This window comes from Protopterus annectens, chromosome 10.part0 (genome assembly GCF_019279795.1).
Source record: "Protopterus annectens isolate FY-2018-M chromosome 10.part0, PAN1.0, whole genome shotgun sequence".
In the NCBI taxonomy this organism is placed as follows: Eukaryota; Metazoa; Chordata; order Ceratodontiformes; family Protopteridae; genus Protopterus; species Protopterus annectens.
The window spans coordinates 1,824,544,237-1,824,561,151 of NC_056744.1; the positions used below are offsets into that span (position 1 = coordinate 1,824,544,237).

A 16,915-nucleotide genomic window follows, 5' to 3' on the forward strand; every position below is an offset into this window, starting at 1 on the left:
TTCAGTTAAACAGACCTTGTTACACAGTAGCCCTCTGTAACAATTCCAGTCTTCAGTTAAACAGACCTTGTTACACAATAGCCCTCTGTAACAATTCCAGTCTTCAATTAAGCAGACCTTGTTAAACAGTAGCCATTTGTAAAAAATTCCAGTCTTCAGTTAAACAGACCTAGTTACACAGTAGCCCTGTGTAACAATTCCAGTCTTCAGCTAAACAGACCTTGTTAAACAGTAGCCCTCTGTAACAATTTCAGTCATCAATTAAACAGACCTTGTTACACAGTAGCCCTCTGTAACAATTCCAGTCTTCAGTTAAACAGACCTTGTTACACAGTAGCCATCTGTAAACATTCCAGTCTTCAATTAAACAGACCGTGTTATGCAGCAGTCATCTGTAACAATTGCAATCTTCAGTTAAACAGACCTTGTTACACAATAGTCATATGTAACAATTGCAGTCTTCAGTTAAACAGATCTTCTTACACAGTAGCCATCTGTAACAATTCCAGTCTTCAGTTAAACAGAACTTGTTACACAGTAGCTATCTGTAAAAATTCCAGTCTTCAGTTAACAGACATTGTTACACAGTAGCCCTCTGTAACAATTCCAGTCTTCAGTTAAACAGACCTTGTTACACAGTAGCCCTCTGTAACAATTCCAGTCTTCAGTTAAACAGACCTTGTTACACAGTAGCCCTCTGTAACAATTCCAGTCTTCAATTAAACAGACCTTGTTAAACAGTAGCCATCTGTAAAAATTCCAGTCTTCAGTTAAACAGACCTTGTTACATAATAGCCATCTGTAACAATTCCAGTCTTCAGTTAAACAGACCTTGTTATACAGTAGCCATCTGTGACAATTCGTCTTCAGTTAAACAGACCTTGTTACACAGTAGCCATCTGTAACAATTCCAGTCTTCAGTTAAACAGACCTTGTTACACAGTAGCCATCTGTAACAATTCCAGTCTTCAGTTAAACAGACCTTGTTACATAGTAGCCATCTGTAACAATTCCAGTCTTCAGTTAAACAGACCTTGTTACATAGTAGCCCTCTGTAACAATTCCAGTCTTCAGTTAAACAGACCTTGTTACATAGTAGCCATCTGTAACAATTCCAGTCTTCAGTTAAACAGACCTTGTTACATAGTAGCCCTCTGTAACAATTCCAGTCTTCAGTTAAACAGACCTTGTTACATAGTAGCCCTCTGTAACAATTCCAGTCTTCAAACAGACCTTGTTACACAGTAGCCCTCTGTAACAATTCCAGTCTTCAGTTAAACAGACCTTGTTACATAGTAGCCATCTGTAACAATTCCAGTCTTCAGTTAAACAGACCTTGTTACATAGTAGCCCTCTGTAACAATTCCAGTCTTCAGTTAAACATACCTTGTTACATAGTAGACCTCTGTAACAATTCCAGTCTTCAAACAGACCTTGTTACACAGTAGCCCTCTGTAACAATTCCAGTCTTCAGTTAAACAGACCTTGTTACATAGTAGCCATCTGTAACAATTCCAGTCTTCAGTTAAACAGACCTTGTTACATAGTAGCCACCTGTAAAATATTTTTTGACAAACAGGCCTCTATCTCCTGGAACTCCCTACCAAAAGAAAATGTGGCATTGGACAACATATCACTTTTTAAGAAACATCTGAAATTCAGTTTTGCAAAAGAAAATAAATGTGTTTGTTTTAGAGACACGGGAGAAGAAGGATTTTTCCTCCCCACAGCTCATACTTTACAACATAGAATCTATTGATTTAAAACTAAAATACTTTTTATTTCTAAAGTGTTAATAATGATATTGCTAAGCTTACCTTATGACTGAATGTCTGAGTCATTATCCTTTTACCTATGACATATGTGTTGTTTGCCTGTAGATCTTATTTTATTTATTTACTGCAATACAGTTTCTTCTGATAATTACTGTAACATGCTATTGTATTTTGTAATAATGTTGCTGGTTATATGCAATTCTTTGTGTCACTGTTAAAGTCTTTGCTATATCATAGGATCATAGGAGATTGCTAGGCTATTGGCTCTGAGGCCCTTATGCTTATAATCCTGCCCAAGCCTAGCCAAGAGTTTAGCCCAGGTTTAAACAAATCAGCGCCCAATGCCCCTGTCCAGCAGGGACACGGGTGGAATCCCAGGGGTATATTTTCTGTTTCCCATCCAGTTATCCAGGTTGCGCTTAAAAAGGGGTAAAGAGGTACTCTGCTTGATGTGGACAGGGAGTCTATTCCAGAGATGGGGGAGTCACTGGGACACAGATCTGGCCTGCCAACAAGTCCTGTTGATGTCGCAAACCAGGTTGAGGCTGCATGTGCAAGTTACTCACATTGAGCATGACTTGTGGATATGCAGCATTCTGATCAAGGTGGGGTCCATGATCACCTTGTATGCCAGACAGAGGTCACCTCTGAGGAGTCTGTATGAAATTGAGTAGAGGGACAGGGCTCCTAGCCTATCTGTGTATAGTAGATGTTTGAGGCCCTGGATTCACCTGGTGAGGAACCTCTGTGGTCTCTCCAGCTGCTGCATGTGCTTTGCGAGGTACATGCTGAAAGGGGTATTGCACTCAATAATGGGCCTTTTAAGGGAAGAATACAGGGATGTTATGACCTCCTTGTCCCTGGATGAGATACCCTTACTTATGAGGTGAGCTATGTAAAAGGCTTTCCATACAACAGAATCAACATGTTGGTCAAAAGTCAGGTTGATATCAACCTGGGTGCCCAAATCCCTCATGTATACCCTAGCTGAAAAGGGTCCTGTACCTGCCCTCCTACCCGGTCAACAGACAAAAACAAACAAACAAACAAATAAATATGTACATCATAATTCCCTATCTGAAACAATATGCACATCATTTTCCACCATTTGCCATCTCTATGTCTGCCTTCTGTGATAAATGACATCAGTTTAGCCTGTAATTGTAGCAGTAGTTACTGTACTACCAGTAGCAGTAGAAGTATTAGTATCATTAGCAGTAGTTACTGTGCTACCAGTAGCAGTAGAAGTATTAGTATCAGTAGCAGTAGTAACTGTATTACCAGTAGCAATAGAAGAACCAGTAGCAGCAGTAACTGTACTATTGGTAGCACTACAAGTACCAGTAGCATTAGCAACTGTACAACCAATAACATTAGAACTACCAGTAGTAGTAGTACTAATAACTGTACTAACAGTAGCAGCACTACATGTACTACCAGTAGCAATAAAAGTACCACTAGATGTATTAACTATAGTACCAGTAGCAGTAGAAGTACCAGTAATAATAGCACTAGTAACTGTTCTACAGTAGCAGTACAAGTACCAGTAGAGTATCAGTAGCAGATGTATTACTAGTAACATTAGAAGTTCCAGTAGTAGTAATAGCCACAATAGTAATTTTATTACCAGTAGCAGTAGAGGTATCAGTAGTAGTAGCAGTAGTAACTCTCCTACCTGTAGAATTATATATGCCAGTAGTAGCAGTGATACCTGTACAACCAGTAGCAGCAGATGTACCAGTAGCAGCACAGTAGTAACTGTACCACAGTAGCATTAGAAGTACTAATAACAGTAGAAGGAGCAGTAGTAACTGTAATACCAGTAGTAGAAGAAGTACTAATAGTAGTAATAGCAGTAGTAACTGCACTGCCAGTAGCAGTAGAAATATGATTAGCAGTACAGTAGTAACTGTACTACCAGTAGCAGTAGAATTACCAGTAGTAGTAGCAGTAGTAACTGTACTGTCAGTAGCAGTAGTAACTGTACTGCCAGTAGCAGTAGAATTACCAGTAGTAGTAGCAGTAGTAACTGTACTATCAGTAGCAGTAGAATTATCAGTAGTAGTAGCAGTAGTAACTGTACTACCAGTAGCAGTAGTAACTGTACTACCAGTAGCAGTAGAATTACTAGTAATAGTAGCAGTAGTAACTGTACTATCAGTAGCAGTAGTAACTGTATTACCAGTAGCAGTACAAGTACCAGCAGCAGTAGTAGTAAGTATACTACCAGTAGCATTAGAAGTACTGGTAGTAATATCAGTAGCAACTGTACTACCATTAGCATTAGAAGTACCTATAGTAGTAGCAATAATAACTGTTCTGTCAGTAGCATTAGAAGTACTATTAGTAGTAACACTTTGATAAAAGTCAAAAAGTAGAGATGGTAATGGCAGAAACAATAACTGAAGAGAAAATGTAGCATCTGTGGTTAAAGTTACTGAACTGTTGTAGTAGTAATTAAAGCAATTGAACTTTGGCAGAAAAGAGGGTATCAGTAACAGTAGCAAGTATAATAGCAGCACAAGAATAAACAAAAGTAGTACTAACAATAAAATTGGTATAATGTAGGTACTGGCTACTGCTATGGGAGTAGTATTAGCAAATATAATATTGATAGTTGTAGTGGTGCAGAAAAAGCTTGGTAATATTAAAGACAGGTAGTGAAAAATAATAAAAGCATCAATACTAGCAGCAGTGTAAGTGAAGAAATTATATCAGTATTAGTAACAGTAATATTGTGACATAAGTGATGATACCAGGAGAGACGTAACAAAATCAGTGATGCCAAGAAGAGTGTACTGTGATAGAAACAGTAATACCAGTAATAAAAGTGATATTGTGACATAGGTGATGATACCAGGAGAGGCGTAACAAAATCAGTGATGCCAAGAAGAGTGTACTGTAATAGAAACAGTAATACTGGTAGTAATAACAAAAGTCCTATAACAGAAGTTGTAATACTGTCATAGATAAAGTGACTGTGATAGAAATGTTAGCACTGTAAAGAAACTCTCTGGCAGCTTAGTATATAACATCAACAGTATAGCTGCTGACAATTTCATCCTGTAATCATAGCTTTGATTCCCACAGTTTCTATTTCCATACTCGGTGACTCTGAAAAAGTAATTTAATCAGTTGGTGCTGTTGCATCTTCCTTGGAAATAAATACTTGTACCTAGTGGCAGTGGATTTATTCAGTTAACATCTATGAAAAAAGAAAGTACAATATAGAAACGACACTGCAATGGAAGTGTCAGTAGCAAAACAGAAGTAAGGATACCTATAGTAGTATTGTGATAGAAGTAATAGTCACACCTGAAGTAGTGTAATAAAATAGTTATAGCATTAACAGTGGTGCAGTAGAATTAATGATAACTGTAGTAGCTGCAGTAGTGATGAAATAGAAGTAGTGATACTAGTAACAGGAGCAGACTAAGGAATGCTACTGCCTTTAGTAGTGGTGTAATAGGAGTCATAATATCTGTAACAATATTACTGTAAGAGTTATAATATCAGTAACAATATCACTGTATGAGTTATAATATCAGTAACAATGCCACTGTAAGAGTTATAAAATCAGTATTAATATCACTGTAAGAGTTATAATATCAGTAACAATATTACTGTAAGAGTTATAATATCAGTAACAATATCACTGTAAGAATTATAATATCAGTAACAATATCACTGTTGGAGTTATAATATCAGTAACACTATCATTGTAAGAGTTATGACATCCGTAACAATATCACTGTAAGAGTTATAATATCAGTAACAATATTACTGCAAGAGTTATAATATCAGTAACAATATCACTGTAAGAGTTATAACATCAGTAACAATATCACTGTAAGAGTTATAACACCAGTAACAATATCACTGTAAGAGTTATAATATCAGTAACAATGTCACTGTAAGAGTTATAACACCAGTAACAATATCACTGTAAGAGCTATAATATCAGTAACAATATCACTGTAGGAGTTATAACACTGTAAGAGTTATAACATCAGTAACAATATTACTGTAGAAATTATAATATCAGTAACAATATCACTGTAAGACTTATAACACCAGTAACAATATCACTGTATGAGTTATAATATCAGTAACAATGTCACTGTAAGAGTTATAACATCAGTAACAATATCACTGTAGGAGTTATAACATCAGTAACAATATCACTGTAAGAGTTATAACACCAGTAACAATATCACTGTATGAGTTATAATATCAGTAACAATATCATTGTAGGAGTTATAACATCAGTAACAATATCACTGTAAGACTTATAATATCAGTAACAATATCACTGTATGAGTTATAATATCAGTAACAATATCACTGTAAGAGTTATAACATCAGTAACAATATCACTGTAGGAGTTATAATATCAGTAACAATATCACTGTAAGAGTTATAATATCAGTAACAATGTCACTGTAAGAGTTATAAAATCAGTATCAATATCACTGTAAGAGTTATAATATCAGTAACAATATTACTGTAAGAGTTATAATATCAGTAACAATATCACTGTAAGAGTTATAACATCAGTAACAATATCACTGTAAGAGTTATAACACCAGTAACAATATCACTGTAAGAGTTATAATATCAGTAACAATGACACTGTAGGAGTTATAACATCAGTAACAATATAACTGTAAGAGGTATAACATCAGTAACAATATCACTGTAAGAGTTATAACATCAGTAACAATATCACTGTAGGAGTTATGACATCAGTAACAATATCACTGTAAGAGTTATAACACCAGTAACAATATCACTGTATGAGTTATAATACCAGTAGCAATATCACTGTAGGAGTTATAACACTGTAAGAGTTATAACATCAGTAACAATATCACTGTAAGACTTATAACACCAGTAACAATATCACGGTATGAGTTATAATATCAGTAACAATGTCACTGAAAGAGTTATAACATCAGTAACAATATCACTGTAAGACTTATAATATCAGTAACAATATCACAGTATGAGTTATAATATCAGTAACAATATCACTGTAAGAGTTATAATATCAGTAACAATATCACTTTAAGAGTTATAACACCAGTAACAATATCACTGTAAGAGTTATGATATCAGTAACAATATCACTGTATGAGTTATAATATCAGTAACAATATCACTGTAAGAGTTATAACATCAGTAACAATATCACTGCAGGAGTTATAACTTTGGTAACAATATCACTGTAAGAGTTATAATATCAGTAACAATATCACTGTAAGAGTTATAATATCAGTAACAATATCACTGTATGAGTTATAATATCAGTAACAATATCACTGTAAGAGTTATAACATCAGTAACAATATCACTGTAGGAGTTATAACTTCAGTAATAATATCACTGTAAGAGTTATAACACCAGTAACAATATCACTGTAAGAGCTTTAATATCAGTAACAATATCACTGTAGGAGTTATAACACTGTAAGAGTTATAACATCAGTAACAATATTACTGTAGAAATTATAATATCAGTAACAATATCACTGTAAGACTTATAACACCAGTAACAATATCACTGTATGAGTTATAATATCACTAACAATATCACTGTAAGACTTATAACACCAGTAACAATATCACTGTATGAGTTATAATATCAGTAACAATGTCACTGTAAGAGTTATAACATCAGTAACAATATCACTGTAAGAGTTATAACACCAGTAACAATATCACTGTAAGAGTTTGATATCAGTAACAATATCACTGTAAGAGTTATAATATCAGTAACAATATCACTGTAGGAGTTATAATATCAGTAACAGTATCCAGTAGGGGTTATAATACCAGTAAAAGTAGAAGTATAGCAACAATAGGGATACCAGCTGTTAACAGCACTGCAACAGAAGTGTCAGTACTAAGAATATTACAACAGAAGGAATTATAGAAATGGTACTAGCAAAGTAACAAAAATAAGAATACCAGTAACAGAATCAGTATTAATACTCTAGAAGAAGATTATTATTGGCAGCAATACTGTGAAATAAGCAGAGTAATATTACAGATGCAGGTTACGATAATACTACTACAAATGATAGCATTATAAAATAAGTGTGTGTGTGAGTCTGGCATAATGGTTAAGGTCTTCTCCTCACAGACATACATGACCTAAGTAGTATTACGTAAATAGAAGTAAAATGCCATCAGTAGTATTACTGTGATAGAATCAACTGTATTGGTATTAGTTACAGTAAAATAAGAGATGCCAGTAATAAGATACTAACAACCACTACACCAGTAACAATATGTAGTGGTATTATAACTAATTAATGAAGCATGTAGTAGTTGTAAAAGTATAGCAACAAAAATTGTTATTATAGTAGTGGTAACAATACAACAAAATTAATACTGTTAGTAGTAATGCAATAAGAACATCAGTACTAATATCATCATTAGTATTTATTTTATTTATTTATTTTACATTTGTTGACAGGGATAGTCCGACTGAGCTGAATAGCCCTTTCTCATCGGAGGCCTGGGCAAGTGTTGTAATAAATTGTGGTGTTATTAGTAGCAGAGCAACAGTATTATTGCAACAGAAGGGGTAGCAGTAAAGATAATCAACAGTTGATGAACATTTTGTTTCTAGGACAGTTTGTGATGTTCAAATGTTCCTTTAATGGCTGGGTTCAGCAGCCTCCTACCTCAGCAGTCAGAGTTGTATTGGAGTACTGGTTTAAGACAGGCCTTAGTCCTCTAGAGTCTGCAAATGGAAGTCCAAACAGTGAGAAGTTCAGGGTTATGCGAACCGGAGATGAGAAATCATCAACACAAGACTGAAAAATAAAAATAAAATGCCTTTTAGCTGTTTTACAGCTGAAATAATAATGAGCTGGTCTGCATTATTTATCAAAAATTACAGCGAAACTGTATGCAATGAAGCCCAAACATCAACACAAGTTTCACAGCTGTGTCAACAAAAGGCTAACATTTTAAAAAGTTAACACTATTAAAACATTTCCACTTTTTGTGACAGTAACTGCAGTCTGTATCCTTCCACATATTGAATTGCCTCTGAAAACATTTCAGTAATTTTCTCTGGAATGCTATTTCAATAAAGTAGTTTACTCTGGGGAACCTGACTCAATACCTTTTTTTCACTTGTCAGCAGATTTAAGCAGTGCATACCTCACAACTGTATAGATTTTCACAGAATGTATTTACTTATTTATTTGACATTTGTTGACTGGGATAGTCCAACTGAACTTACTCCCTTTTTCAGAGGATGCTCGGGGAGAAAAGCTCCACAATACAATACAAGTTATGCAAGTAAAACATTCACAGTACAAATTATACAGTAAACACAATAAAAGTTTGTACAATAAAATGGATAAACAGATGTCCAGATTTTGCCTCATATTTTTGGTCCATTTCTTATAAAATTGTGGTTTTCTGACAAATCAATGGCAAATCATTGAAGGTTAAAGTCAGAAAATGATAGACATTTGAGTTACAGACTTCATACCCTTCAGAAAATTAATGCTAATGTAAAACTTGTTATTCTATCAATTGTTTTAAGTTTGTAAGGGCAATATTTAAAAAGTCTCCCTATTTTAGGGCCTTTGTCCCACATTATTGATGGCTTTGTCCAGATTTCTTGCTCTAAGAGGTTGAGAAGTATGGCATAGAAATGGTAGTTTGGTTCAGTTCTCCTGGGCTCTTCTTGCAGTTTGATTTACTGTAATAGAGCTGTGTGAGAAAGCAAAAAGGCATCTGGAGACAAAGGAAGAAGGAAGCTGGGGTTAACAGGGATCAACAAAACAGAGATTGCAGAAGGAGGAAGGAAGCTGGGGTTAACTGGGTTCAACAAAATAAGAAGTTATGTACTCACCATAACGTTCCATCTGAGTAGGTGACTTCATTTGGATGCAACCTGTGGGTATCGGATCCGACATCGGATCCGAGCCGGCAGTTCAAAAGCTTTAGGATCCGAGCTCCTAGCTCCTCCTTCTACCCATAACCCCTTGCCAAGCCCTGACTGACCTCAGATTGAGTTTGCCCTGTATACCAGATTCCTGGGAAACCAGGACTAATATTGCTAATAAGGTCAGGGGGATGGAGGGGGGGATGGTTGCATCCAAATGAAGTCACCTACTCAGATGGAACGTTATGGTGAGTACATAACTTCTTAATCTGAAGTAGGCAGACTTCATTTGTCTGCAACCTGTGGGACAGAGTCCCCAGCTACCTAGACCTTGGGCGGCCATCATGGAAGGATGTTCCGGAGCACCGCAGAGCCAAAGGATGCTCTCCCTCCGGAAACAACATCCACTTTATAATGCGAGATGAAAGTATGAGATGAGGTCCAAGTGGCTGCTGCACAGATATCATCTAAAGGCACTCTAGATTTAAAAGCAGCAGACGTGGATACTGCCCTGGTAGAATGCGCTGTAATTCTCTGAGGCGCTGGCCTTCCTGAGGTGTCATAAGCCTGCAAGATACAGTTAGAAATCCACTTCGACAGGGTAACCTTAGAGACTGCCTTACCCAGTGCGAATTTTGCAAAGGAGACGAACAGCTGATCGGATTTCCTATGACCAGCTGTTCTGTGAATATAGAAATGGAGCTGTCTGTGAACATCTAACGAATGTAATTTATATTCTCCTTTGTTTTTATAGTTAGGGAAAAAAACTGGCAAGTTGATCGATTGGTTGATATTGGATTCTGAAGAGACCTTCGGTAGAAAGGAAGGATTGGTCCTGAGGAAAACCCTATCCGGAAAAAAGGAAAGATACGGTGGTTTGCCGCATAAAGCCTGGAGTTCAGAAACTCTTCTAGCTGATGTAATGGCTACTAGGAAGGCAGTTTTCCAGGAAAGGTATTTTAAATCCACAGAGGCTGCAGGTTCAAAGGGGGGAGCGGTTAGGGCCTGCAGAACTAGAGACAAATCCCAAGGTGGTATAGCTTCCTTAACTGGAGGCCTCAAGAGAAATGCACCTTTGAGGAAGGTTTTGCAAATTTTCGCAGCCATGAGAGGTGTTGAGTCAAGACCCACATGGTAATGGGAAATAGCTGCCATCTGTACCTTTACCGTGGAAGAGCTTGCTCCTTGCTGAAAAAGATCTGTCAAGAAGTCCAGTACCGCCGAAAGTGGTGCAGAAAAGGGGTCAAGGTTATTATGTTCTGCCCAAATAGAAAACCTCTTCCATTTGCTTCGATAAACCTTCCTAGTGGAAGGTTTATGGGCCGCCACTAAGATGGCTTTCACTGGTGACGAGATACAGGGAGTCATTATCAGGGATGGAATTGGAGCAGCCAGGCTGTCAATTTCAGGGTATGAAGGTTCGGAATTGGAAGCCCTTGAGGATGGGAGATGAGATCTGGGATCGGATCTAGAATCCAGGGAGGATTCACTCTGTGAGACCACACAAAGGGGAACCAAGGTTGACGAGGCCAGAACGGGGCAATGAGAATCATTTTGCTCCCCAAGCTGTTGGCTTTCTGCAAAAGTTTCTGCATTAGAGGCAGTGGAGGGTAAGCATAAAGGAGACCGGAAGGCCAAGCATGCACCAGGGCATCTCTCAGGGATTCCCCGAATGGGGGAAATAGAGCAAAGAAACTGTCACATTTGGCGTTTGAGGGAGAAGCAAAAAGATCGCAACAGGGTTGCCCCCAGGTGGCAAAAATCTGCTTCGCTACTAGAGTGTTGAGAGACCATTCATGAGGGGAAAGAATGGTGTGACTGAGCTTGTCCGCTAGGATGTTGGACCTTCCCGGAATGTGCATTGCCACAAGAAAGCGATTGGTGGAGATTGCCCATTCCCAGACTCTCATGGCCTCTCGACAAAGGGGATAGGACCTGGTTTCCCCCTGTTTGTTGATGTACCAGACTACTGACATGTTGTCCGTCTGGATAGCAATAGTCCCTGCAGGGAGAAGGCTGTGTAGTGCTTGCAATGGTAGTAGCACTGCCCTCATCTCCAGGACATTTATATGCAGTGAGGTCTCTGAACTGTTCCACGTGCCTTGGACAATTTTTCCCATTGAATGTCCCCCCCACCCGAGGCGAGAAGCGTCCATGGTCACCGTGGCTAGGGGGAAAGCAGCACAGAAAGGTCTTCCTGTTAGGAGATCTGTTGACTGGAGCCACCAAAGAAGGGAGCTCCTGCGTGCCTTGCTGATAGCTATCGGGCTGCTGAGAGGGAAGTAGAGCGGGGACCATTGGACCTGGAGGGTCCATTGAAGAATCCGCATGTGAAGTCGAGCATGAAGAAGAAGCAGAATGGCTGCCGCCATTGAACCTAGGGCCCTCAGGACCAAAGCTGCCGTCGGAGCAGGTTGTAAGATGGCCGTGACATGACACCTCAGGTTGGACAGTCGATCCGGGGTGAGGAATGCCCGCATTTTTCTTGTGTCCAATCTTCCTCCTATAAAGTCTATAAGCTGAGTGGGATCCAGTGAAGACTTCTCTTTGTTTATGGTGATGCCCAGCCGAGGGGCTATGTGAAGGAAATAGTCCCTGGCTGAGCACAGCAGATGCCTTGATGACGCCGTGAGGAGCCAGTCGTCCAGGTATGGAAACTCCTGAATTCCCCGAAGTCTCAGGTGGGCCGCTACCACTGCTAGTACTTTGGTAAACACCCTGGGGGCAGAGGTGAGACCAAAGGGAAGGACCCTGAACTGGTAGTGACTGGCTCCCAGCCAGAAGCGAAGGAACCTCCTGGACTGTCTGTCCATGAGAATGTGGTAGTACACGTCCTTGAGGTCTATGGAGCACATCCAGTCATTCTCCCGCAAAAGGGGGGAGGATAGATTGTAAGGTGACCATCCAGAATTTTTGCTTGGTTACAGACAGGTTCAGTTGTGACAGGTCTAGAATTGGTCTTAAGTCTCCCGTCTTCTTTGGCACCAAGAAGAACCTGGAGTAAACCCTGATCTGGTCTGGTCTCCGGGGACGCGCTGAATGGCTCTTTTTGTTAGCAGCTGCGCGATCTCGATAGCTGCTGCCTCCCTTTGATCGGGTGGTACATCTGGGAGGCTTCGGGTTCTGGGAATTTTGTGAAAGGGGATTGAGTAGCCTCTGGATATCACCCGAAGCACCCAACGGTCTGACGTGATTGACTCCCATGTTGTCAGGTGCTTTGAAAACCGCCCCCGACCTCCTGCAGAGATGAGCGGCCGGGCAACCTTTCAGGGTTGCTGCGTGGGTCTGTCAGAGAAAGGTTCTCTGGACCCAAAGTTCCTAGGAGCCCCTCTGCCTCTAGGATGGCGACCTCCCTGTCCTCCTATGCCACGGAAGGACTGGTTGTCCGGAGCAGGTTGGGATTGCTGCAATTTCCGGAACCACATCTTCTTCTGTCCCTTTTGGTTCTTCGAGAAGGACCTCTGGGGAGCTGAGAAGCGGACTCCGATGGCAGACAGCGTCTTCCCATCCTTTTCGCTCTGGACAAGCGTTTCACAAACTGTTTTGCCAAAAAGGGCAGAACCATCAAAGGGGGCATTCGTGAAGGTCGCTTTGAAGGGCTCTGCGAAGTCACAGTGGCGGAGCCAGACCTGACGCCTCATGACGAGGCCCGCTCCGCTAGCTCTAGCGGCTCCCTCAGCTACGTGAGAAAGTAGCCGCATAGGAGTATTTGAAACCGCTCTGAGAGTGGCCATAAGGGTGGAATACACGTGTCTGTCCTCCGCCGATATGGACTCTGGGGGGGATGCAGTGTACTCTTTAATCAGGTCTCGTTGCATTCTTATGACATGTGCCATGTAGTTCAGCACTCTCAAAGAGAAGATTGCTGAACTAAAGACTCGCTTCCCAATGCGATCCATCGAGCGGGACTCTTTGCTCGGGGGATGCATAGAGGGACTCTCCTGAGCTAACTCCCTCTTTGTGGCTGCAGCCATCATCATGGCATCTACTGGGGGTCCTTTACTCCAATGAGTGCGGTCTGCAGGGGGACTAAGGATACGATCTGGGTGTTTTGGAACAGGCTCAACGGTGTCCGAGTCCTTCCACGCTCTGGTGGCAATAAGGTCCACCAGAGGATCGGCAGGAGGGGACACCCAAGAGGTAGATGGGCCCACCTCAAATGCCTCCAAGAACACAGACTCAACTGAGAAGGCCTTGGGGGCAGACCCCCCCCGATCCTTAACATTTCCATGATGTCTCCAAATGAGACATCCTCTGGGGGTGATCTTGGGGAGCCCTCCCCTTCATCCAAGTCTGTGTCTTCAGTGATGGACTCAGGGGAGTCCACGTGCCTCCTCTTACACTTGCGCTTGCGAGGCACTTCCTCGGGGGGACTGTCCGAGGAGTCCTCACCAGCACCCAGATGTTCCAAGGGAACTACTTGGGACATCAAGGCGGGCTGTCCCTGGGACCGGCTGATGGGACCCTGGCCCAGCTGCGAGGGAGTGCGGGGTAGAGCCGCGGCAGGGACCGGGGGTCCGGAGGTCCTCAACAGTGCCCATTCCACCACGTCGAAGGCCGAGGGGGGAGCCAACCTCTCTAAGCCCTGAGAGCCGACCCCCACTCGGATCCAACGCATGGATCAGAGCCAGCGCCGAGACTGTCGGATCCGAGAGACCGGTGCGCTCTGACCTAGATGGAGCCAAAGACACACCAGCTCCCTCGTATCCGAGGCTCAGCCCTCGGCTCCGAGAGGTCGGGTCCGAAGTACCCGAAGCACTCAAGGGATGGATCGGATCCAAGGTGCGCCGACCAATTGGATCCGAACCACCCCCGGATCCAACTCTGCCCGGCTCCGACAGCTCCGAACCTGGGAGTCGGGTCAGAGAAGGAGCTATAGGGACAAAACATGGGGTCGAGGCCCCCCCTGGATGGGGGGGCAGGAGCACTCCCATCTGCATCTGGGCCTGGATGAAACGCCTCATCATCCGGTCCATATCCGCTTCAGACATAGAGAAGGTGGACCTCGATGAGGCCACCGAGGTGGACCTAGAATGCCGCCTCGGTGACCTCGAAGCAGGACCAGTCTCCATCTCCTCGGGTCCAGGAGAGAACCGGGGAGAATGGAGATGAGAATGAGGAGAGCTAGAAGCCACAGGAGAGGCCCTCTTAGACGGAGGGGCCGAGACACAGGTTTCGGCCCGTCGTTTGTGGTGCCTCTCCTTGTGTCTTTCTTTTTCTCTCCTGGTCTCCCTATCCTCCGGCTTCTTGGTGGGAGGTTGAGTCCCTGCCGGGGAAAGGGGGACCTCAGCTCCCACGGGGGGCTGCTGACTAGCAGGGGCAGAGGCCGAAGCCAATTCCGGAGGGATAAGTCCCGCCAGAACCAACTTCGACCTCCGCTCTCTTAAAGCCCGGGGGTTGAACCCTGCACATATGGTACAACCAGATGACAGGTGTTCAACCCCCAGACATTTAACGCACCGAGTGTGGCCATCAGCTGGAGAAAGCTTGTGGCCACACTCGGTACATTTTGAAAATATTGCCTTAGGTGCCTCTGCCATACTACACCCTAACAGGCCTACACTAACACACACACAAACAGTCAAAACTATGCAAAACCCGAGAAAAAATTAAACTAAAGGGAGAAGAAAAGCCTAAACACACACTCTTAACTAAAATTTTTTAAGAAAAAAGAAATTTTTCTGTCAGAATACTCAATTGAAATACTTGCTACTAGGAGCTCGTGAAATCCGTTGGCTACTCGAACGCGGCAAACGAAAATCTGAGGTCAGTCAGGGCTTGGCAAGGGGTTATGGGTAGAGGGAGGAGCTAGGAGCTTGGATCCTAAAGCTTTTAAACTGCCGGCTCGGATCCAATGTCGGATCCAATACCCACAGGTTGCAGACAAATGAAGTCTGCCTACTTCAGATCAGAGGTTGAAGAAGGAGGAAGGAAGTTGGGGTTAACAGGGGTCAACAAAACAGAGGTTGCAGAAGGAGGAAGGACACTGGGGTTAACAGGGGTCAACAAAACAGAGATTGCAGAAGGAAGAAGGAAGCTGGGGTTAACAGGGGTCAACAAAACAGAGGTTGCAGAAGGAAGAAGGAAGCTGGGGTTAACAGGGGTCAACAAAACAGAGGTTGCAGAAGGAGGAAGGAAGATGGGGTTAACAAAACAGAGGCTGCAGAAGGAAGAAGGAAGCTGGGGTTAACAGGGGTCAACAAAACAGAGGCTGCAGAAGGAAGAAGGAAGCTGGGGTTAACAGGGGTCAACAAAACAGAGGCTGCAGTAGTAGCTGAAGAGAAAACAAGAAACACAGCTCTTTAATTATGCTCAAAGTACTACCTCCTTTATGTTTCCACTTGCTGTTGTATGTTACATGTTTTCAAAACATGCATAATACATAGCCGGGTTGACATGACTGCCTCTGAGCAAATATACTTGACTTCCGGTTATTGTCTTGCTAAACAATGTAGTATTACTCGTTTCCTTCTCTAAGTAATAATGCAAAAGATAGACATAGTGTTTAGGAGTACTTAATACTTTTTCTTCTTTCGGCTGTTCCCATTAGGGGTCGCCACAGCAGATCAACTGTTTCCATTTCTTCCTGTCCCCTGCATCTTACTCTGTCACACCAACCAACTGCATGTCCTCTCTCACCACATCCATAAACCTTATCTTAGGCCTTCCTCTTTTTCTGTTACCTGGCAGCTTCATCCTTAGCATCTTTTTCCCAATATACTCTGCATCCCTCCTCAGCACATGTCCAAACCAACGTAATCTTGCCTCTCTGGCTTTGTCTCCAAACCTCCCAACCTGGGCTGACCCTCTAATATACTTATTCCTAATCTTACCCATTCTTGTCACACCCAGTGCAAATCTTAACATCTTCAACTCTGCCACGTCAAGCTCTGACTCCTGCCTTTTTGTCAATGCCACTGTCTCCAACCCATATAACATAGCTGGTCTCACTACCCTCTTGTAGACCTTCCATTTCACTCTTACTGGTACTTGTCTGTCAAAAATCACTCCTGACACTCTGTTCCACCCACTCCATCCTGCCTGTACTCTCTTCTTCACATCTCTTCCACACTCACCATTACTCTGAACTGTTGATCCCAAGTATTTAAACTCATCCACCTTTGCCACCTCTACTCCCTGCATCCTCACCATTCCTCTATCCTTTCTCTCATTCACACACATATATTCTGTCTTAGTCCTGCTGACCTTCATTCCTCTTTTCTCTAGAG

The 16,915-nt window shown here is 41.8% G+C and overlaps 1 protein-coding gene across 1 annotated transcript in view; it reads right to left on the bottom strand.

Annotated features, from left to right (window-relative positions):
• Positions 1–16,915, bottom strand: part of ITGAL (integrin subunit alpha L) — a 1,030,513-nt gene that overhangs the window by 257,439 nt on the left and 756,159 nt on the right. Inside the window, exon 18 of the mRNA XM_044086682.1 lies at positions 8,467–8,598. Within this exon, the coding sequence (XP_043942617.1) occupies positions 8,467–8,598 (132 nt within the window). The remainder of the gene's footprint in view (positions 1–8,466; positions 8,599–16,915) is intronic.